General features: G+C 37.3%; 1 protein-coding gene across 1 annotated transcript; it reads right to left on the bottom strand.

Moving 5' to 3' along the window:
• Positions 1-146: 146 nt before the first annotated feature.
• Positions 147-23684, bottom strand: BLZF1 (basic leucine zipper nuclear factor 1). The gene is made up of 7 exons (XM_006056376.4): positions 23336-23684; positions 22443-22519; positions 11967-12406; positions 10071-10270; positions 7406-7534; positions 5443-5662; positions 147-1517 (listed from the first exon to the last, which is right to left on the bottom strand). Exons 2-7 carry the CDS (start codon positions 22471-22473, stop codon positions 1332-1334), a joined length of 1206 nt encoding a protein of 401 aa, XP_006056438.2. The 5' UTR covers positions 22474-22519; positions 23336-23684; the 3' UTR covers positions 147-1331.
• Positions 23685-23781: the final 97 nt, after the last annotated feature.

Below are 23781 nucleotides of genomic sequence, written 5' to 3' on the forward strand. Positions count from 1 at the left end.
GCTTTTCCTCTATGTTTTCTTCTAAGTTTTATGCTCTGTAAACTTAAAAGAAAGACTGAAGAGTAAGTTGTAAATAGTATAAACTAGATGAAGACTTGAATTGAAGCACATCATTCTGGAGGGAAGAAAAAAATCAATATTCAAACTAAAGCAGGTAAAGAAATTTATTGCCACCCACTTGAAACTACAACTCAGATGAATCAGACCAAAAAAAAAAAATCATGAAGTTGACATTAAAATATATTGTTACTTGATCAGATTTGTCTTTTGAGGATTTCTTTACTGATAGGTAAAGAAACCAATTAGGGTAATTTGTTATAAACATTTTTGTGGACATTTTTACAGGCCTCTAAAAAGGTGTTTTATGATGGCCCATCATAAATAAATAATAACACATTACATAGTAAAAATCAATTGATGAACTGCATTTTTGAGCTTGAGCGATGTTCTCCAAAGATCTTACTTTCTCTGCCATATTTCATAAGTATCAAATTGGATATTCCTATTGTGCTGTAATTGCCAAACTGAGCTCAATAGTTAAGTTTCTTCTGTAGATCAGTTATATCCATTTAAAATACAGAATCCCCTGCATAAAACCAAAATAAGAACAATGATTTTGCTCAAGCATTTGTTAATGTGGCTGTAAAATATTTAAATTTTTTTAACATTTAGCATTTATTCTTAAAATAGTTCCTCCACCTGTTATTTCCATAATACTCTTTTGTACTCTGCTCCAAAATCACCAAAAAGAGAAAGGACTCCTACCCCATTCCCTCCCCAACTGCTGCAGCTACTTTTGTGTTAGAGTGAGGGTCAGAAAACTTTTTCTGTGAAGAGTCAGATAATAAATATTTCAGGTTTTGCTAGTTATATAAACCCTGTTGTATCTACTCAATCCTGCTATTGTAGCATAACCATAGACAACAGTAAATGAATAGATATGGCTGCATATGACCCAAGGCTATAGTCTGCCAATCCTTGCTTTAGAGTTCAGAAATTAAATGTTTATGTAAAATATATAGCAAGATAAATAATAAATTAGGGCCTGAAACAAAGGTATAGAATCTAGTCCTTTAGGAAAACCATCCTAACATGCCTGGAAAGTATTGTCTACTTATATATATCTACACAGTTTCATTTTTTTTCTTTACCCTGAGATATTTATTAAGAAAGGGTAATCTGGAGTCCAGTACATGAAACATCTTTGGGGATATATATTATTTAAATAGAAAGAGATAATACTTCTAAGCATCCAAAGACCCCCAGCTCCCAAATAATAATGACTCGGGTAAAAAACAAGTGCCTGTAGTGTGCCTCCACCATATTGATTGTTAAAGGGCAATAAGTTCTCCCTGGCAGTGATTGCAGCAATTGAAAGTTATATTTTCATATCTTGTATAGGGATGAAATCGTCCAATATTTTTCTTTGTAGCAAGTAAGGTGGTTGGTGAAGACTCAGAAAATGGATTATCAGGTGAGCTTTCTGTACATGTAACTGGATCCAAAATGCGTAGAACCTAAGGAAAATAAGAGGTAATGTCATATATACAGCAGGGACTACAAAAGTCCTTGGCTTACTAATATGTAACTACTCATATGTTCTATTTCATTAATAGGTAACTACCATAAAAAGTAAGATCTGAATAATGAATTTGACTCGAGAACTTACGCTTTTTCTCAAAAAGCTCTAAATTTAACGATGATGTCTAGTTGTTATATTACCTAGGTTACGTATTTTTAAAAATAAAGAAATGTTCTCATGCATATTGATGAAAATATAGAAGAAAATAAATTAAATTGATACGGTTATATCAATTTTACCATAAGTGATACTCATTTTTATCCTTATCAAAATATACTTATTACCTTTCTCCTTCAGGCCTTCATTGAACTGCTTGAAACTGGAATTCTACCTTTATTATTCTATTGAAATGTATTTCAAAGTTTTTGATCATTTACTTGTCAAATCAATGGCTTTTCATTTCTTTTTTTTCTAATTTACATGCAATATTTTATGCTAAAAATCATGTTTTTGTTTCTTGGATTCATGGACATCATACACTCTCAATTCTTCTGCTCTAAATTTTCTATTCCATTTCATTTTCTGAGACCCACAACTGGAGGAAATCTTGGTTTGAAAAAAATTCTCTGGTTAAGGACAAGGATAATATGGCTGGCTCATAGCTCCTGTTTCTCATTTTCATATTCTCCTAACCATTTTCATAGGGCTTCCCTGGTGGCCTAGCAGTAAAGAATATGCCTACAATGCAGGAGATGTGGGTTTGATCCCTGGGTCAGGAAGATCCCCTAAAGAAGGAAATGGCAACCTACTCCAATATTCTTGCCTGGGAAATGTCATGGACAGAGGAGCCTTGGGGGCTACAGTCCATAGGGTCGCAAAGAGTTGGACATAACTTAGCAACTAAACAGTGACAACCATCATCATATGATGAGTATGAGTTACTGTGCAAAGGAGACTGGCAGTGGAATTAGAAAGGAACTGGGAAAAGCAGTGAGGAAAGGAGCTTTCTCTTCTATGTAAGGCTTATTAAAACAGCTTTCAAAAATGGCTCAAGATGTCTGTTTCCCTAGCTCTCATATTGTCCAACAGGATTTTTTTTTTCTAAGTTACCAATGTACCCAAGGAGCCACAACTAATTAAAAAATGTCCTGGCATCATTTAAGAGCTACCATTCCATTTCCATACCTCTGTTTTTCTACAGGATTATTGCTTCTTCAATTTAGTTTTTGATATTCTTCTGTTTTTATGGAGCTTGGTTAGATGCTAAAGGACAGAGATAAAGGGCTTATCTTAAAGCTGCTTATAAATTGAGAAGGGGCAATAAGAAAGGTACCCCTATTCTCTATATTTGTAATTACATTATGTATCTTTAGAGAGAAACAAAATGGCAAATGAATACAGATAAAGGAGACTGAGATACCAATAGGCTAAAAGATTTCCAGATTTTAGCCTGAAAGTGATAAAAGATTTTAAGCTGGGTGCTTTCAGAGAGATCACTCTGTACACAGCTGGTGGATGAGAGAAGGGGTGGGAACCAAAGCAGACAATGGGAATAAGAGAGAAAGGGAGTTTAATGCAATAATTCAGCTAAGAAAGGTTGATCTTGAAGCAATGTGGCTGAAAGGTCTAAGAGACACTGAGGAAGGAGGACTGTCAGTTTTGTTCCGTGAGACAACGTGGTGGATAAAGGACTGGAGGAAGAGGATGCAAACCAACAACAAGCCCTGAGGCTACCCACCATTGTGTGGTGAAATAGAATGGTCAGAGAAAAGAGAAAGTCCGGAGGGTGTAAGGTTACATCAGCCACGGGAAGAGAGTGTTTCAAGATATCAGAAGTAGTTACTTATACCAGACGCTACTGGCAGCAACCGAGTGGGCAGCAACACAATTTCCCAACAAAAAGAAAAGGAGAAACAATTTTGCATAATGTTTAGTTTCAGGGACTGATTCATTCAGTAAATAGCTGAACACCTACTATGTATAGAGGATTATGCCAGACTCGAGGAGACATAGTGCCCATCTCTGAAGAGCTTACAGTTTGGGAGGCAGAGAATCAAACTGCAATGACCCATGATAAAGAGCATACTAGATTTGTGTACAAGATGAACTGCAAGCCTAGAGAAGGAAAACCCAGGTTTGCCTGAAGGAATCAGGGAAGGCTGATTCTTAAAGGCAGTGTAGTGGCTGGGCAAGGAAAGAGATTGTTGGGAGGCAGTCTAGGCAGAGGGAAAGTGTGTACAGAGGCGTGAGATACAGTGGCCCGTCTGTGGAATGAAAGTGGTTAACACAGCTGGGATGTGAAGTGCAGGGGGTGGGCACACCTGGGAAATGCTCCAAGGGAAGGGGAGCTGGAATAATGATTAATGAAAGGCCTTCTATACAATATGAAATAATTCAGATTCAGTAACGAGGGGAGATTGGGAGTCCTCTGAACACGAGTACCAAGATGATGGGACTGACATTTTTGAAAGAACACTCTGGCAGCAGAGGATGGCTGCTGGTAAGTAAAAAAGCAAGGGAGGGATACTGGTTAGGAGGCTACTGTACAGTCTAGCCTGGCAATCAGGTGTCTAAACTTGGCAGAGGGAATAAATTAGAAGAAACTGACAGGACTCATAAAGGCAACAGGTTTAGGGGATGAAGGATATAAAAATGATAGCTACTATTTATTGAGAAATTACCTATATTGCAAATGGCTACAGGCTTTATATGTATCATTTTATGGAATCCTCAAAACATCCAATGTAGTAGGTACAGTTCGCTAAGCTAGGAAATACAGGAGAAGAAACAGGTTATTTTTCTTTTACTTTTTTTTCCCCCTAGAATGGGAATACAAATACAAAAGCAAGAGGTTGTTCTGTTTTTAGCTGTCTATGGGACGAGCTGATGGAGATGTCCAGCTGGGTATGTGTCTTATTCTAGAAAAAAAAGTCTCAGCTGAAGAAGTCACAAGCATAATGCTATAGGGATTAGCTAATGATAGTCCCGAGATGATACAGAAAGTCAACTACGTGAGGAAAGGCTCAAGAGTGGGCACAGGAAGAGGATTCCCCTTCCCCCCACCAAATGCTGAGAACGAACAGTCACAGCAGTAGCAAAGAACTGGGAGAGTATGACGGCTTCAGAAACCGAGGGAGTTCAAGTAAAATGTGACAAAGTACTTAAATATTCATGGCCTTAATGAGAGTCCTTTTTGAGGACAGTGGAGCTGGAACTCTACTGAGATAAGCAATGGCAGGAGTTGAGGAAGGGAGGTATGTAAGTAGAAATAAATATGAACTGCTTGTTCCAGACTTTTGGTTGTGAAGGGAAGGTGATAAGACCATATGTAGAGAACTTAAGATAGAGGGAACAGTTTTCTTTTTAGATGGAAGACACTTGGACATGTTCTTAAGTAAAAAGAGTCAACAGAAGAAGTACCTGTTAGTGGGAGGCCTGATGAGCCTGGGGGAATACGCTATGCTTTGGAGAGCCAAAGAGACACTTTTCCAGTAACAGAAATATATGTAAGGTTGGAGGCCACATAGCTAGGCTTTGAGATACATACCAGCTGGGACCTGGAGGGAGTTTTCTGCCTCTACCCGCTTTTTGTTCTGTGAATGAGGAACCAAAGTCATCTACTGAATCTGAGATACGAGTTGGATGGGTATAGAAACCAAGAGGGCAAGCAGCTGAACTAAGATAGGAGTGGCCATCTTTAAAAACAATTACACTTTTTTCTCCTCAAAAGTATAGTAATAGAGTTTGAGAAAATTAAGCTCAGAGGAGGAAATAATTTTCTCCAAGATTACTAGCTCATTAGCATGAGAATCAAGTTTTGATTCCATATTTCCTAACTCCCAGTGCCAAGCACTTTTCATTATAACATGTAAGAGGACAGTCTTAGAGGTTATACAGATCATGAAAGAGAAATATTTTACCGTTTCAGCCATTTTTTCTGCTGGAGTACTGCAGAATTCAACTGTTGATGGAAGCTTTTTTTGACCATTAGTGCCAACATTTCCCAGAAGATGAGAATTTACTGCTTTTGCCAACTTGTGATTTGTTAATGCTAGTTCTGCCGTGCTGTGAGGTTGCCCGCTAGGGTAGTAAGTCTGCTCCCTTCCCCACTGCAAAGAGACCAAGAGCTCCTCCAGCAACCTGCAGCAACACACAGCACTGAACATTAGTAAGAGGATAAAATATAAAAAGCAAGAATGCTGAGAAACATGTTTCTGAAATCATCTAGTTTCTTTCTCCTCTTTCTCTCAAGAGTTCAATAAACCAGGAAGTCTGGTAAAATAAGTCAGATTACAAAAACCACCTAAACTGATTTTATGGTTATCTGGAAATCAACAAACAGTACCTTTTTGGTTCTCTTATTTTAGTACAGGTAAAATATAATATACTCAGGTAGTATTATAGAACTACTTATTTAATTTGTGCATTTATTGAGATGCTTATATGGTATGTGTGTGTATATATATATATATATGTATGTGTATGCATATGTGTGTGTGTATATATACATTATGTGTGTGCATGAATGTATGTATATATATGATAATTTTTTTGTATTTCATTGGTTGATTTTTAAATGATAAACCAACCTATAATTCTTAGGGTAAAACCTCCATGGCCATGATGTATAAAGCTTTTTATATATTGTTGGATTTGAATCACTAAAATTCCATTAAGGATTTTTGCATCTATATTCATTATAGATAGATATTGGCCTGCAGTTTTCTTGTAATGCCTCTGTATAGTTTTGGTATCAAGATGATGCTAGCCTCAGAAAATAAGGTAGAAACTGTTCTTTTATTTTCTAGTAAAGTTGTATAAATTTGGTTTTATTTCTTCCTTAGATGTTTGTTAGTATTTACCACTTGATCCACGTAGGCCTGGAGTTTCCTTTATTAGAAGATTTTTAACTACAAAGTATATTGCTTTAATAGGTCAGGGCTATTCAGGTTATCTATTCAGGTTATTTGTTCTTGAGTATTCTAGTAGTCTGAGTCTTTTAAGTAGATTGTCCATGTAAGCTGTTGAACTGATTGGAAAAGAGTTGTTCATAACATCCCCTATTATCTTATGATTATAGACTCTGTAGTATATCCCCTTTCCTTCTCATGCTGTGTATCTTTTTTTTCCCCCCCCTGATTGTACTGCCTGGAGGTTTTGTAACTTTATCCTTTCAAAGAACCAGTGTTTGGTTTTCCATTTCATTTATTTCTGCTTTCATCCTTTCTTTCCTTCTGCTTAATTTGCTCTTTGTATTTCCTAAAAAGGAAGCTTAGCTTATTGATGAGACCTTTTTTTCCTTTTCTACAATAAGCATTTAAAGCTATAGCTTTATTAATTCCCTCTAAACACTGCTTTAGTTGCCTCCCACAAAATCTGATATTTTGATATATTTGTGTTTTCATTCTTCTAATGTCCCCTATAATTTTCTCTTGAATTTTATTTAATTTGTAAGAAATCAATTATATAAAAGTATAAAGTGCTTTTAAGGAAGAGTCTCAATTTTGACAGTTCTGGTGCATATGGACATGAAAGTAAGCTCTCATACTGTAGAATAGTTCTCAAAAAGATCTCCCTCCAAAGTAAACAGCGGTATACTTTTTGGCTTCTACCAAAAACTACAAAACTGCTATAACTGTAACCAAAAAGTACTTTTAAATGCAAAAATTTCTTCCACTATAGATATAACTAATCTCTCCCCCATTAAGAATATAAGAAGCTGTCTTCTGTTTTTTTCCTTCTTCCTCCTTTCCCTGGGCAGCTATTTTAAAATGCTACTCAAAGTATATGCTCAGTGAATTAATAAATGTAGAAATATGAAAGAACTATAACAAAAATTTCAGGAGAAAGTAGAAGGGCTCAGAATGTAAACAAGTGCCATACTTCTGCGTAGCTATCATTTCCTGACGAAACTGTTCCCGTTCACTCAGGAGATCTTGTATAGCGCTCTGTGCATCACGGTTCTGACGCTGCAGAACTGCTCTGGAGTTGGTTAACTCATCTGCCATAACCCTGGAAAAGATAAAAATCTTACATATAAATTCTCAGACAGTGTTAAAAAGTTAATATACTACCTCTGTGATTATCATTTTTAAAAACTTACAAAAAGATTTACCACTGTCAAATTACTTCTCAGTTTTTAAACCTTCACTTCAGTTCAGTTCAGTTCAGTCGCTCAGTCGTGTTGGACTCTTTGCGACCCCATGAACCGCAGCACGCCAGGCCTCCCTGTCCATCACCAACTCCCGGACTCCACCCAAACCCATGTCCATCGAGTCGGTGATGCCATCCAACCATCTCATGCTCTGTCGTCCCCTTCTCCTCCTGCCCTCAATCTTGCCCAGCGTCAGGGTCTTTTCAAATGAGTCAGCTCTTCGCATCAGATGGCCAAAGTACTGGAGTTTCAGCTTCAACATCAGTCCTTCCAATGAACACCCAGGACTGATCTCCTTTAGGATGGACTGGTTGGATCTCCTTGCAGTCCAAGGGACTCTCAAGAATCTTCTCCAACACCACAGTTCAAAAGCATAACATTTAAAATGTTTATGAGTTTAGAACTCATTAAAGGGACTCAGTTAAAATATCTGTTTACAAAGTGACAAAGAAAACAATGTTTTAACTTTCTTGTATAGTGACTTTGGAATGTACTTCAGTCTTACTCTAGATTAATCAAGTTTTGGAAGAAAAATAACATTAATTATTCTCAAATAGAGAAAATTTTAGAGAAAAATAAAAGTTATTTTTCTACCACTCATTGCCTTTTTGTCATTAGAAAAACATTAAATATAGAAAGGTTTATATAAAAGGAAAACTAAGTCCTCTTGTCCAGCAGCCAGGCCCCTCCTTTTATAATGAGTAATCAATAAAGTAACCAATATATTTTTCTAGGAAAAAATAACTTATATGTATATCAGCATAAAAGTATGTATAAAGATAAATATATTAATTAATTTTATTTACAAGAAGGAATTATTTGATACAAACTTTTCTGTAGTTCACTTTTTCACCTAATAATTTACCTTCATGATTTTTTTTTTGTATTAGCATACATAGAGCCATTTCATTCCCTTTTTGTTTAAAAAAAAAAAAAAAAGCTTCATGTTTTCTAATTGGATGTAGCAAAATGTATTTAACAATTCTCTAGTGATAGAACTGAAGCAAAATTTTAAAGTATTTTTATTCAGTTGAAAAATCTTACAACTAAAATTAAAGTCTCAGACCACAGTAACCACTGAATTCCTTGAAATGAAAACAGTTCTTATGTTAAAAGATTAAATCAACTAAAATATCAATAAAGTTTGGTTTCACTATTATTGCCCTCAAGTATTACTATTAACATTGATCAGAATATTTAATAAATTATATATTGTAGTAATCTGTAAAATGCATGCATGATTTGCTTCTTAAGCTGTTCAGTAAAAACTAACATTCATTCTAAGCCAATAAACAGTAAATTCATTTCTCCAAATACATCCTTTATTAGTACAATTAGAAAACAAATTAAGGGTTTTAACAGAGTAATCAATTATTAGAAAGTATCACTGACATTAAGACATGAAGTAATAACTTTCTAAAATATATTCATTACAATCAGTGGTTCTTAAGGTACAGACTGGAAACCTTTGGTGTTTGTGAGAAACCTCCAGATGATTAAAAATTTAAATCAATGTTATTAAACATATTATATGTGAAGCACTGAGCTAAACACTGAAAATACACAGATGGATAACACCCAGATTCTGTTCTTCAGTAACTCAAAGTTGGAAGGAGGAGATGAATAGAAAATAGTAACATATAAGATACCTTCCCAACTACCAGTGTATTCATGGGTCTGGGGGTTATAAGGGCCTAAGGTTCTTACCTCTACTGGAGAGGTAGCCTCGTCCAGTATGCCATGCAGATTATTATCGCTTTCTATTTGTGTATAAAGAGAAAAAGGTTGGGAAGCTCTATTATGATGTAGCTAAATGAGCAATGAGAACAGAGTCTGAGAGACAAAATAAGACATTATGCAGTGGCAATGATATGTGAGTTTTTAGAGAGAATGTGGGGAAAAATCTTCTTTTAAAAATTTAAATATTTATTAGCTGTCTGAGTTTAGTTTTGTTCTGATCTTAAACATTGTAGTCAGAGTGATTTCCACTACAGAAGAGTAACTCAGAATTCTGGAATGAGGGAGTAGCTTTATGCTAGCACTTTTCCATTTAGGGAGACTGTATGACCATCCAGAGGAGGGCGAGTCCATCTCTTAAATCATGTATGAGTTAATTTGACAATCTCAGTCAAATTTTCACACTACAATCCAGTTTTTTTTTGCATTAGAAGGGTCAATAAATCTGACAGAGCAAAAAGTAGGAAATGAGTTACTATTTACTGTATGACCATCCAGAGGAGTGAGAGTCCACCTCTTAAATTATGTATGAGGTAATCTGACAATCTCAGTCAGAAATTTTCACACTACAATCCATTTTTTTTTTTTTTTTTTTTTTGCATTAGGAGGGTCAACAAATCTGGCAGAGCAAAAACTAGGAAATAAAATAGAAAATACCTGCTTGCGAGGAATTTACTTCGCCACACATCACACTGTATTGACATCCGTTCTAACTGTTCAGAAAGCTGAGCGATGTTTCGACCCAGGGCTTCATTTTCTAAAATAAGCTGATTTTTCTCACGGGCTACACGTTCAAAGTGATACTGAAGGTCATCCCCAACAGAAGCCACCAGCAGCTTTTTTAACTCACGATTGACCTGGAAGAAATGATGACCAATACAAGCTCAAAGTAATGCCAGTGAGTTCAATGTAGCAAAATGAATAGAAGAGAAACTGTGCTTCATATGTAATTTGGACCTCCATTACTACAAGTGCATATCGAAAAGTGGTATCAAACAGTTAAGTTTCATAATATATACATACCATGTCTATATCTCTATTAATCTATAGTCCATGTAGTTATAATTTGAGCCTCTTAAGAGTACAAATCATTATCATAATAATTACAAACTGCATCTCATCAACACTTAAAGGGAAAAATTTAAAAAACTGAACCAATAAATTTTGCTAAAAAGTATGACAGTGTTTTATAAATCTTTTTCAACATTTAAAAATTGGTTTCTTTGTGCCCTAGGATTTTTAAGAATTTAAGCAAAGAAAGCAATTCAAGATGTCTATAATCATGTTCTTCACACTGTTATAAAAAATGAAACAAAATTAAAACAAATGTCCAATAAAAGGTATTGGTATGTGGTATAGTCACTGAAAAACACTGTTGCTATTAATAATATTTTAATAGGATATCTTGAGACATGGGAAAATATTAACTAAAAAAAGTAAATTACAAGGCAAAAATGAACTCAATATGTATAATTATGCACTTATAGCTGGATGGTATTTATAGGTGATACTATTTTCATTGTTTTTTCTGTAGTTTCTAAGATGTTTACAAATAAATATGTACTAGTTTTGTAATTTCAAATTAGTTATTTAAAATATATTATTAAATACATTAGAAACATATTTGGATAAGAATCAGTAACCATGGTGTCACTTATAAAGACTAACCTCTAGAATAAAGATGTATAATCTAAGAGAAACAAAGTGGGCAGTGGTAAGGCAATATTTACTAAGATGTAAAGATTAAAGACTATGAACTTTTTTTTAATAGCCTTTAAACTTTACATTTTAGAAAATATTGCCTTACCACTCCTCACTTTGTTTCTCTGTTAGTCACCTGATATGAAGAGCCAACTCATTGGAAAACACCCTGATGCTGGGAAAGATTGAGGGCAGGAGGAGAAGGGGGCAACAGAGGAAGAGATGGTCAGATGGCATCATCAACTCAATGGACATGAGTTTGAGTAAACTCTGGGAGACAGTGAAGGACAGGGAAGCCTGGCGTGTTGCAGTTCATGGGGTTGCAAAGAGTCGGACACAGCTCAGTGACTGAACAACAGCAAAAGTTTAAAGACAGTAAATCAAACAATATAGGTCATTTCCAATTTACAATGAAGATACCAATACTTATTCCACAATTTTATTTATTCTAACTATTATCTATACATAGAAAAAATACTTGGAATTTATGGATTCTTAAAGCAAGGATTACTGACTAGTCGATTTGGTTAATCTCTGGCCTGTGAGTTCTTAACTGTAACCTCCTTAATAACTTATAGGTGGTCTTGTACAATGTCCAAAGTACCTCACATTGTCCAAAGTACCTTACATGTCATCTTCAACCATGTTTAGAATATAAGTTCGCAACATAAACTAATTCTAGTAGAGGCACTAACAGAATGGGAAATTTAAGAGGAAGCTTTTTGGAGTAATGACAAGTTATAATGAACAACATTCCAAGAGGAAATATATTTTATTCTATATTTATAACATTTTCTGTGTTCATTCTATGTTCATAGCCATTGTCATTAAAGCTATTAAGGCTGTTCTTACCTCTGACTGTACTCTGAGCTGGTTTGAAAGGCCTTCTTTGTCCTGCAGCAACCTCCTTTCAGAGTTCTTGAGCTTTTCCAATGTATTCTTTACCTCGGACAGTTCCTTTCTGGGTTCTATGACTCCCTCTGGCTGGCCGAGGAGTTCTCCTTTATGATGTCCCAGAGACTTAACCTTTGCATTTTTGTAGGGGATATTATGGGTTATAGCGGCTTTGGGAACTAAAATTCTTACAGCTTCAACTTCCACGGCTTTTTCAGCGAGAATCTTCCCTAGCTGAAGAACTCCTGGGCTCTCTGATGGGACTGCTTTCTTTCGTGGACTCTGAAGGATGTGATGCGTTATAGGTTGGATTCCAGGAGTAACTTCAATAGATTTAGGCGGCGCCTCAGTTTCCATTCCATCTCCTGCTCCTCGGATTGGGGATGGAGTAAGGATGGCTGTAGGATGGAAAACAAAACAAGCTATTTGCTGAAAAGAAATGCCAGGAAATGCCAAGATATACTTTACCTTACATTCAGAATTCCTGGCACTGAAAAAAAAATTTCAAATAAAAATTAAGTTTCAAAACAATCCTGTGTCAACAAAGGATGAACGAAGTCTTATAGGTTCAAACCTTCCTTAAGTAAATGGTTTCTCTCTTGGTGGAAACTGCAGGAGACTTGGAATCAAGGTATTTGGTTCCCACTTCTACTTCCTAGTATGCTGTGCTGTGCTGTGCTGTGCTCAGTTGCTTCAGTCGTGTCCAACTCTTTGTGACCCTATGGACTATAGCCCGCCACACTCTGTCCATGGGATTCTCCAAGCAAGAATACTGGAGTGGGTTGCCATGCCCTCCTCCAGGGGATCTTCCTGATCCAGGGATCAAACCCATGTTTCCTGTGTCTCTTGCATTGCAGGCAGATTCCTTACTGCTGAGCCACCGGGGAAGCCCACTTCCTAGTATAATCCTAGGTAAATAATGTAACTAACTCTCTATGAATCTCAAGTTCCTAATCTGAAAAGTGGAGATAATGACAAATATGTAATAAATATGCTACAAGGTTGTGATAAGAAAGACTGTAGTAAGATCAAATGCCTGGCACATTGTGGACACTCAATAATCTTAGTTAAATATAAAAATAAATGTAGGCTATGTACATACCTATTTGAAAGTGTCTGTCTCAGAACAGACTCACCTGTTTGTGAACTCTTAGCAAAGAATGGTTCACAAACTATCCAACTGGACTACTCTCTCTCCTAGGCCTCTAATCAGGCCTCTGTTTCTGCTATTTCTTATTCTTTTAGATGGCTTCTTCCACCATTTACTGTGAATCTAACTTATCCCTTTAAGAAGCCAGCTTAAACTCTACTCTGCATTAAAAATTTCCAAATTTTAGCCTATACTCTGAATGCCTGTGCTACTTAACTATCTCAATACTCAGTGTGAATCTTAATCATGATCCATAATTATCATTTATGGGTTTTATTATATGCTAAATCTCACTTCCCCAATAAGTATGATAAACACCCTGTGGCCAGGCACCATGCCCTAAACAAATGGAAGGAGCAGGACATTATAGAAATGCCGTGGACTCTGGGATTAGCCAGATCTGTTTCTTAGTTCCATTTCTACCACTGCTTCCTGTATAATCCTGTACAAAACCCTGCAAATTATCTGAGCTTCAGTTTTAGCCTCCATGAAATGGATTTAACAGTACATCTAGGGTTACCTGTGTCTTCAATGAAAGAATGGTAACAAATAACCAACATTTATAAAGACTTAGCACATGTCAAACACTATTCTAAATACTTTACATATAAGTATTTTATTCTTAAAATCACCCTTTGAGGTAGGTGTAATTAGCTCTCCTTTACAGATGAAGAAAATGAGGCACAAAGAGGTCCAGGAACTTGCCCACAGTCACACCACCCAGCTAGTAAGTAGAGGGTATTATCATCATTGTTATTCAGTCGCTCAGTCATATCTGATTCTTTGTGACCCCTTGGACTGCAGCATGCCAGGCTTCCCTGTCCTTCACTAGGGTTAGGGGTTAGGGTTAGGGTTAGGGTTAGGGCCTTGACTGCTGTACACACTGCCCCTTCAAGTGTAGAAACTGTCTTGCACGGAAGTAAATGCAGATAAATGATAGCTCCCATCCCCCTTCCTCTGAAACACTTAATACAATGATGCTCATGTCTACTAATTTGCTCAATTGAAATAAATTATCTCCTCTCATATCAGCCAAACCTGACTAGTCATCCTTAGTTCAGATAACCTTTGGAAGGCAGCTACACTCACTACTATACTACCGTTGCTCCAGTCAAAGAATAAATAGTTTGTTTCTTTTCTATTTTACCTTATCTCAAATTAAGCAGTGTAAGAAGTTTCACTGAGTCACCTTTCTCCAAGAAAAGGCTACTTTCACTAATTGATTCAAAAAAATAAGTGGTTTAGAGCTTAGAAAGAATTGGGAATCTGCGAGGATGGGAAATGTTGCAAGCCTCGAAGAGATGGCTAGAATGACACCTAACTGACACGGAATTCCTGAATTAGTAAATTCACTAACATTCCTGTGAGCAACAAGTGAGATTCCTTGGCATTTTACAAGTCCAGAATACATTTGAGAAAATGGAGGCCAAAACCTAGGAATAGCTTTTATTCACTTTACTATGTGCCAAGGACTCAGTTCTACTAAGTTCTTCAGATGCATCAGTATCATTTGGTTTTTCAAGTCTCATGACTTTGCATAATAGTACCCATTTTGCAGACAGAAACAGAGGCAATGAAAGGTTAAATAGCTTGTCAGTGTCAAATTAGGATTTCAGTCCAAATATGAATCCAGAGCTAAGATGTTAATTGGTCTGGGAAAGTGTAGTCCCTTGGTCATGTCCAACTCTGTGACCCCATGGACTATACCTCACTAGGCTCCTCTGTCCATGAAATTCTCTAGGCAAGAGTACTGGAATGAGTAGCCATTCCCTTCTCCAGAGGATCTTCCTGACTCAGGGATTGAACCCGGGTCTCCTGCGTTGCAGGCAGATTTTTGGGTCTTCCCACAAACCAAAACTATTGCACCTTATCAACCTAAACTTATTGCCTATCTTAACAGCCCTGTTAGGTTGCAAAAGCCCACAGAGTTTATATAACAGTTATATCAAGCTTAAAAAAAATGCAGATTGGACCCTTGAATGACTTTCCATTACTCTCAGAATAAAGACCAAGATCCTCACCATGGCCTACCTGGCTCTCGGTGATCTAGTCCCCTGCTCAACTCCTGGGTCTCAACTTTATGCCGTTCACTCCCTCAGATCCTAAGTTACAGCCTTATTTGTTTTCTCTTAGTGTCTCAATAGGAGTAGACTCCTTCCTCTTCCTCTGCAAACATTTTTTATTGGAATATTCTTCCTAACTTCCTCCTCCCGACTCACCTTTTGAATCTCAGTTCAAACTTTCCGAAGGGAAGCCTTTCTCTAGTCTTCCAAGATTATATGCTTCTACAGCAAACACCATGCCTTTCTTTTTACCATTTATCAAAACAGTTAACTGACATTTTGTTCAGTGTAATTAGAAATATACTGTTTTTGCCTTCCAAGGGGATATAAGTTCCATGAGGGGCGGGACTACGTGTCTTGTGTTTACCGTTGTATTCTTGGTAAAATGCCTTGTACCTAAGACTCTGAGGAACAATTAATGCATGGTAACAAGGGAAAAAGGATGAGCACACGTAATAGTGGTGATAATGATAAACTTTAGAGTTTATCCTTAAGGGGAGAAAAAGCTTAATATGATAAAACATAATTCTGCCTTTTATTCTCTTATGCTAAAGTTCTACAAAGTTATATCACCATACTCCAGAACTATTTTTTCATTTAATAGATTTTTGTAGAGTTTTTCGTAAGTATGTAGTAATGGACAGGGAATCCCAAGTTATGTTCATTAGACAAGAGGTAGAATGACATCTGAGCTATAATTAAGGTGTTCTATTTAATAAAATATTTTATAGTAGAATAAAGTATCTGTCATTTCTGTATTAAGTGTTAACTAAGACACTTGGGCTTTAGGACTGATTCTACCTTCTAAAAGATGAAAAAAAGAATACTTCAGAAAGCGAATGGAGGACAATTCCCAAAAATGAACAGTTTTAAAAATAAAGGCCTATTCCCATGCTCTCAAAACCTGGTTAAGTTTGTCTAACTGTACTTAGTGCAAATTTAATCTTGTCACTCAGACATTCTGGCATTTAAGAAGTAATGTAGAACCACGAATTAACTACAGAGTAGAAATTTAAAAGACCACAAAAAGACACACTAGAGCTATACCATTCAGGCCCTCTGAACCTGAAGAAATAAAATTAAATATGATTTCTAAGCAAGTCATAACATTGTTAAGTTGGAATTTTAGGTAATGAAGATTCAAGAACAAAACATAAAATGGTTAATGCTACATTTAAAAGCCAAAGAAACATTAATGGGTACTTAACAGAAATCTCTTTTCAAACAAAATATGTTATAAAACTCAATAAAGAAATTTAATCAACTTTGTTCAAACTCAGTTTACACTTAACTTTATTTAAACTGTTCTACTTACTCAAGCATTTGTGAGAACCAAAGCCGCACCGTGTATCACATGGCAGCTCCCTCTTTGTAACATCTATACTTCTAGCTAATGTGCACAGGCAAGGAGACAGGTTGGGGAGCCAAGGCTTCGTGTTTTCTCACCTGGTAACTTACTTTCATAATTCTGTTTTTCCTGTGACACACATAGAAGCCTTTATTACATATGCACTAGGCCCAACCCAGGGCATATTCAAGAGCAATTACCTTCGGTCTGGTGGAAGGACAACGACCTACTGTACAAGCTCTGTAATGATGGGCAATGGTTGAGTAAAACATCAACCCCTTTCCATTCTTTAAGGGGAACCAACAAAACGATTCTTCAATTATTCATCAATATTAATTTCTACTTGTGATCACTTATCAAAGAATGAAAACATATCTAAGGTTTACGGCTCATTCTTTCTGCCTTTCTCCCAAATGGGTGACATGAAGGGAAAGAACAAATATTCTACAGTAGGGGTTGGCAAACTTTTTCCATAGAAGGCCAGATAAAAAATATTTTAGGGTTTGTGGACCATGGGGCAAAATTAAGGATATTATATAGGCATTTATATATGAAGAGAAAAAACAAAATTTTAATGATGAAATTCAAATTAGAATAACAATAAGTGTTTTTTTTTGTAATATAGATCTAATAAAGAAAAGAACAGTTCTTTTTTATTTGTGATGTGCGTTTGCATGCATGCTCAGTCATGTCCAACTCTTTGCAGCCCCATGGACTGTAGCCATCAGGCTCCTCTGCCCATGGTATTTTCTAGGCAAGAATACTGGAGTGTGCCATGCCCTACTCCAGGGGATCTCCTGACCTAGAGATCGAACCCTCAGCTCTGGCATTTCCTGCACTGGCAGGCACCTGGGAAGCCCTTTTATTTGGGATAAACACTAGGCTTAAGTGGGATTCAAAGTTAGTGTTCCCTATTATCAAACTGACTGCAAATATTCTCAGAAGGCCTAACATCCCTAACTTGCCAACGCTTGCTCTAAAATACTGAGGCAAATCTGCTGTAGCAGAAACTAGTTGAGACACCCACATTATTATGTTACAGCCCTTATTCTTTCTGCCCATTCAACCTGTCTCTTACAGATGTTTTGTTCTCTCTCTCTTTCTTGTCTAATTGCACCTTGAGAATGACTACCCTCTCGCTAAAGCTGTACAAAGCACATGATGTCTAGAAAGCACCTGATGTCAAGAAAATGCTCCTGTCCTTTGTGAGCATTCTTCATTCCAGAAAGGAGGTCATACAGCGATCACCTTGAGGACCATCAGAATCAGTTCTGGAACCACCTGATGCTAGTGCTAATGATCTTAATTAATGTGTCCATGAGGAAAGAAGAATGTAAGACAACGTCAGCCCTGATCCTTATCTACAACCCTATTTTCCACTCTGAAACTGTAAGACCCCTTGCCATCCCTCAGGAAAGGAAATGCTAGACAGCATTAGCCTGCTGTGGCCCTCTTTGCTTGGCAAAGTACTGGGTTGCCCAAAAGGCTCCTTGGGTTCTGTAACATCTTATAGGAAAACCTGAATGAACCTCTTGGCCAACCCAATAACAAAGCTACTCTTTGCTCTTCCTCCAAAGCTCTGTCTTCACGTTTCTATTTGGCTCTGGTGAACAGAGGCCAAGTTTTTGGCAACAAAAGAACATCATTTTATAGTTTGTTATTAAAAAGACATTTCTCCTTTTTTCATAAAACTATAAATCTATGAAGATAGATACTCAAACTCAGCAGGATCGTATAAGTGAAAGAACACTGGACTCTGAGTCAAAAACTTAAGTCTCTATTGCCACTTATTATATGACCTTGGACAAACCATTTAACTTGCACATACCCCCACCCCCGCGACCCCCACAACCCCTATATCCTACAGTGCTTTCAGAATAATGCAAACACAAGAGTATTTTTCTCCTGTAGATGAAATTGCTGAGAGATCCTTAGGGAAGGGACTGCCTCCTAATGTTTGTATCACCAACTTACTTTAAAGGTACTTGGTGCAGAAAAGGGGAATACGTGTTTTGAAGTTCATCAATGTTAACATTAACACATCACCTAGAAGATTTCATTTCAACATCCAATAATTATTTAAAAATTGCTGAATATTTTCCCACTACAAAAAATCAGTAATTACTCATTTATAATCTGACAAACTTTTCAGATCATATGCAGTTCAGCTATAAAACAATTAGGGATCATCACTTGGTGATTTTAAATTAATATTCTTTTAAATGTCACCAATATCACCTAATAAAGTTTGGTTACCATTTAATTAGAAAAATATACTATAGGCAGTGAATTTAAAGAGTTAGGCCCACATGTACTGACATGGAATCCAAACATTCCTTTTGTCACAGGCCCCACAAATAGAGTTCCCTGGTCAAATAAGTGTGGGCAATGCTGCATACTATACCTCTTTGGAGTTGCACAATGTACATTAATATATTAAAGGCTCTGAGGGGTCCTATAGTATAATCTCTCCTTTAATCCAGCATTTCCCAAATTTATCTACCCATGGAGTCCTTTTTCACCTAACAACTATTATTTTACAGACCTAGACTTAAAAGTTAGACTATTTATGGAATTAAAAGTATCTGAACATCTCAGACCTTCCTATTTGAAGGTCAGACTAAATTGTCTGACTTTAATCCCTTTACTTTTAATTTCAACTTCACTCTCCGAAAAAGTTTTGGATTTGAATTCTAATTTTCTAGTTGTTCTTATTTACTGAAATGTTTCCCTTTCAATAACAGCCCTAGCAGCAAGGACACATCCCTCTCATGATGGCTTCTGCTCAAATGTCCACCTAGAGGAAGTTCTGTCTCCTTAAGCCAATCCTGCTTCTCTTCTGAGGCAATTACAGGAAATGCAAGCAACCAACAAACATCAGCCAGGATAAGTTCACCCTTTCTCAGGCCACGTGATACAAGTAACTCTTTTTCACTAACAACAGTTATCCTGATATTACATAGGATTAGGACTAATAGCTGAATTATCTACTTCACTGTAAAATTAAGATCAAATGAAACAATGTATGTGAAAGTGCTTTATAACTCTAATCCTCATTACAAACAAGTAACAACAAATAATAATTTCACAGAGGCCTTGCAATGACTTTTAATTACTAATGATAATGTCATATATAACTTTTCTTTTTGCCAAGAATCACCGCTAACTGCTTTCATATTAGTTACGATTTAACTGCTCTTTTTCCCATTAATCCCCAGCTTGTTACTTTCATGTCAGTTTCTAATTTGCTTATTCTAATACTATAAAAAGCCTCTGGTGACTCTGAAATGCTGTTACACACAGCTGAATTGAATTCAATTAAACATTTATTAGCATGATTTTCACTTCCTAAACACATTTAAACCCCCTTTAAAGAGTTTGCTGTTGGAGACCTGTTTGCTGCAAAAGTGACTTCTAGAGAATAGTTGCTCATCTCACTCCACCCCGCCCAGCCCTCCCCTCTCCCCACCTCAAAAAAAGAAAATAGTTTCTCCATAACTCACTCCACCCAAGAATAACCTGAAACAAGAGGTGCTCACTTTGGGACATGCTAAGACTTATCTATGTCTAAGTGAAGATAGTAGACAGTAGGCTGTATGGGTCTGAATCACAAGAGAAGAGATCTAAGCTATAGATTTGGAAGTCATAAGTATTAAAGCAGTGAAAGCAGAAGAGAAAGAGGGCTCAGAAACATGAATATTTAAAAGGTAAACCAGAAGAAGAGGAGGATTAAAAAGGAACTATAGGCCGTACCAGGTGGCACAGTGGCAAGTAAGAATCTGGCTGTCAAAGCAGGGGATACGGGTTGGATCCCAGGTCTGGGAAGATTCCACACATCTCAGAGCAACTAAGCCTATGCATCACAACTACTGAGCCTGTGCTCTAGAGCCGGCACAGCCTAGAATCCACAGGTGGCAACTAGGGAGCCTGAGCACCACACCTACCGAAGCCTGCGCGCCTAGAACCTATGCTCTACAACAAGAGGCCACAGGAATGAGAAGCCCGTGCCCTGCAACAAAGAGTAACCCCTGCTCGCTGCAACTAGAGAAAGCTGATGCAATGAAAACCCAACACGGCCAAATTAAAAAAAACACAAAAAACTATTGCTACAGCAGTGGTGTCCAACAAGACTTCCTACAATGATGAAAATGTTCTATATCTGCACTTTCTAATACAATAGCCCCCAGTCACAAGTGGTTATTGAGCGCTTAAACGTGGCCTGTGTGACTGAAAACCTCAAAAAAACCCGAAAACCTAAAAATGTTTTAATTTTTAAGAAAATATTAATTTAAATTCAAATAGCCACATGTCACTACTGTGTTGGACAGTGAAAGGCCACAGAGTAGATGGAAAATAAGATGAACTCATGGAAATCATAGAAAGAATTTCAAAAAGTGGGAATGAGCAATAGCATGAAATGCTCTACAAAGGACAAGCAAAGCAGGACTAAAAACTAACTAATGTAGTTAGCAAGTATTCTGAGTTGAATTGTGTCCCACCCCAAATATTCATAATGTTGTTCCACACCTCAGAACATGACCTTATTTGGAAATAGAGTCTTTGCAGATGTAGTTAAGATGAAATCATACAGGAGTATGCATTTCTAATCCAAAATGATTGATGTCCTTATAAAAAAGGATAAATTTGGACACAGAGACACACATACACAGGGAAAACACCACATGAACAAAAATGCAGAGATCATGGTGATGTGTCTACAAGACACGGAATACAAGAAATTCCCAGCAAGCCACCAGAAACTAGGGGCGAGGCCTGGAATAGATCCTTCTCTACTGCCTGCAGAGGTAGCATGGCTCTGCCAACACACTGATCTTGGATTTTGTTGTTGTTGATGCTTAGTCACTCAATCATGTACAACTCTTTGGTGACCCCATGGATTGTAGCCCACCAAGCTCCTCTGTCCATGGGATTCTCCAGGAAAGAATATGTGTGGGTTGCCTTTTCCTACTCCAAGGGAATCTTCTCAACCCAGGGATCAAACCCGAGTCTCCCGCATTGGTAGGCAGATTCTCTACCACTGAGCCACCAGAGAAGCCCATGATCTTGGACTGTGCTGTGCTGTGGTTAGTTGCTCTGTCGTTTCTGACTGTCTGCCACCCCATGGAGTGTAGCCCACCAGGCTCCTCTGTCTATGGGGATTCTCCAGGCAAGAATACTGGAGTGGGTTGCCATACCCTCCTCCAGGGGATCTTCCCAACCCAGGGATCGAACCCAGGTCTCCTGCATTGTGGGCAGATTCTTCACCGTCTGAGCCACCAGGGAAGCATGAGAATATTGGAATGGGTAGCCTATCCTTTCTCCAGGATCTTCCCAACCCAGGAATCAAATGAGGTCTCCTGCACTGCAGGCGATTCTTTACCAGGTGAGCTACCAGGGAAGCCCAGATCTTGGACTACTAGATTTCAAAATTGTGAGACAATAAACTTCTGTTGTTTAAGTCACCAGTTTGTGATACTTTCTTTCAGTATCCCTAACCAATGCAATAAGAAAAAGGTATTCTATATCTGCCAGTTGTTTGTCTGTCTACCTAAATCTTTAAAAAGGTATGCTCTTATTTACTTAAATCTTGATCTTCTAGTGGACAGAGAACATAGCTCTAAAAATTTGCCCTCACTACTGTTTAACAGCAGTAGCCATCTAGTAAATACTACCGAACAATGTTAATATTCAATCATATATCTGAAGTGCTGAAGTGTAAACACTGTATTAAAAAGCAAACATGAAGAGATATGAAGCACAGATGATTCCCAAGGGCTCTTTGGGGTTTGGTTCCCTGACTGAAACATTCCTTCATCTTATTGTCATAAATTTCATGTTTTAAAAACAATTATCACCAAAAGAAGAATACTTACCTTTGGTTTCTAAGCTTTCAAGAGTAGTCATTGTTTTTCACCAATGAAAATGTACCCCAAGACTTCTACTGAAAAACCTAAAAATGTATAAAATGAAAAAATTAAAACAGTATCATATAAATACATTCACCAAGTCCCTGTAATTTTAATATTATGGTATTCTACTTGCTGCTGCATTTAGTAAACTTGCATTTGGAAGTGCCCCTTAAAGCCCCTTTTCACAAGGTAATATAGTTATGGCTACCAAATATCTTAAAAAAAAATTAGGGGTAGCTTACTTTCAAATTTCACTGTTTACTGTAAATTACCACCAGTAGAATCTAAATTATCATATGCGTGTCCTTAAATTTAGCTCAGAAATAGTACTGTAGTTAATATAGGGGCTTTTATATCACTGATGGACACCAGGAATTTAAAAGCAGTTAAACTAATTAAGTCCTCACGAGACATCATTGACACTATTTTGTTCACTAAATCCTGGAGAAGGGAATGGCAGTATTCTTGCCTGGAGAATTCCATGGACAGAGGAGCCTGGCGGGTTACAGTCCATGGGATCGCAAAGAGTTGGACAGGACTGAGCTTCTAAGAACACCACCACCACCACCACCACCCACTGTTCATTAAATAAATCATAGAGGAGCTTCTCTTCAAATGTTTGACAAGCGACAAAAAAAAATTCATAGCTTAATTTACATTTCTTGGTAATAAAATTAAAATGGCATAGTATATGCTTTCAGAAATGTATGGATGGCCTTAAAGGCGGTACAAGCCTTTCTGGAACAACAGGCAACCTTTCCCTAAATCCAAAGCGACTCAACACCCAAACTTCAACTCGTACCGCCGTCCCTTTCCAAAATTCCCTCTTAGTTACACATGTCCGTTCTGGGACTTACCTCTCAGATTCTTACTCTTCCTATTGCAGGGGGCCTCACTTTACAGATTCTTCGTCTAGATCTCACTGGTTTAACGACAGGCACTCCTCTAGCATTCTGAAGCCGATCCGCCCAGGCCTTGGTGACATCAAGCTTCTGGTTCACAATCTCTTCCGATTACTCAGGGTTTCGTTTCCGGAAAATTTTCCAAAAGAAAAATGTCAACTCACTCTGCGATACATTTAAACTTAAGTAACACAGAACATATGGTGTAAGACTTCAGTAAATGAAAACTGGGATAAACTCCTATTAAAAAATGTAGATTATTTGGGCCTTAGCCACGTAGTAGCTTCAACTTCCGGTCACCTGTCGACCAAACGGAAGTGACGATCGGGGAAAGAGGTAGGCGGTGTTCCGTCACCCTAGGCAATGGAGTTAAGAGGCAGTACTGTCGACAGAGTGGGCGG

Source organism: Bubalus bubalis, chromosome 5 (assembly GCF_019923935.1).
Source record: "Bubalus bubalis isolate 160015118507 breed Murrah chromosome 5, NDDB_SH_1, whole genome shotgun sequence".
NCBI lineage: Eukaryota > Metazoa > Chordata > Mammalia > Artiodactyla > Bovidae > Bubalus > Bubalus bubalis.

Excerpts from the sequence above, each read along its gene's own strand:
- BLZF1 (XM_006056376.4), bottom strand. The coding sequence starts at position 22,473 with ATGACTACTCTTGAAAGCTTAGAAACCAAAG. Across the intron at positions 10,271-11,966 it reads AGCTCAGAGTACAGTCAGAG|GTCAATCGTGAGTTAAAAAA; the intron begins GTAAGAACAGCC and ends CATTTCTTCCAG. Across the intron at positions 1,518-5,442 it reads CAGAAAAAATGGCTGAAACG|GTTCTACGCATTTTGGATCC; the intron begins GTAAAATATTTC and ends TATTTTCCTTAG.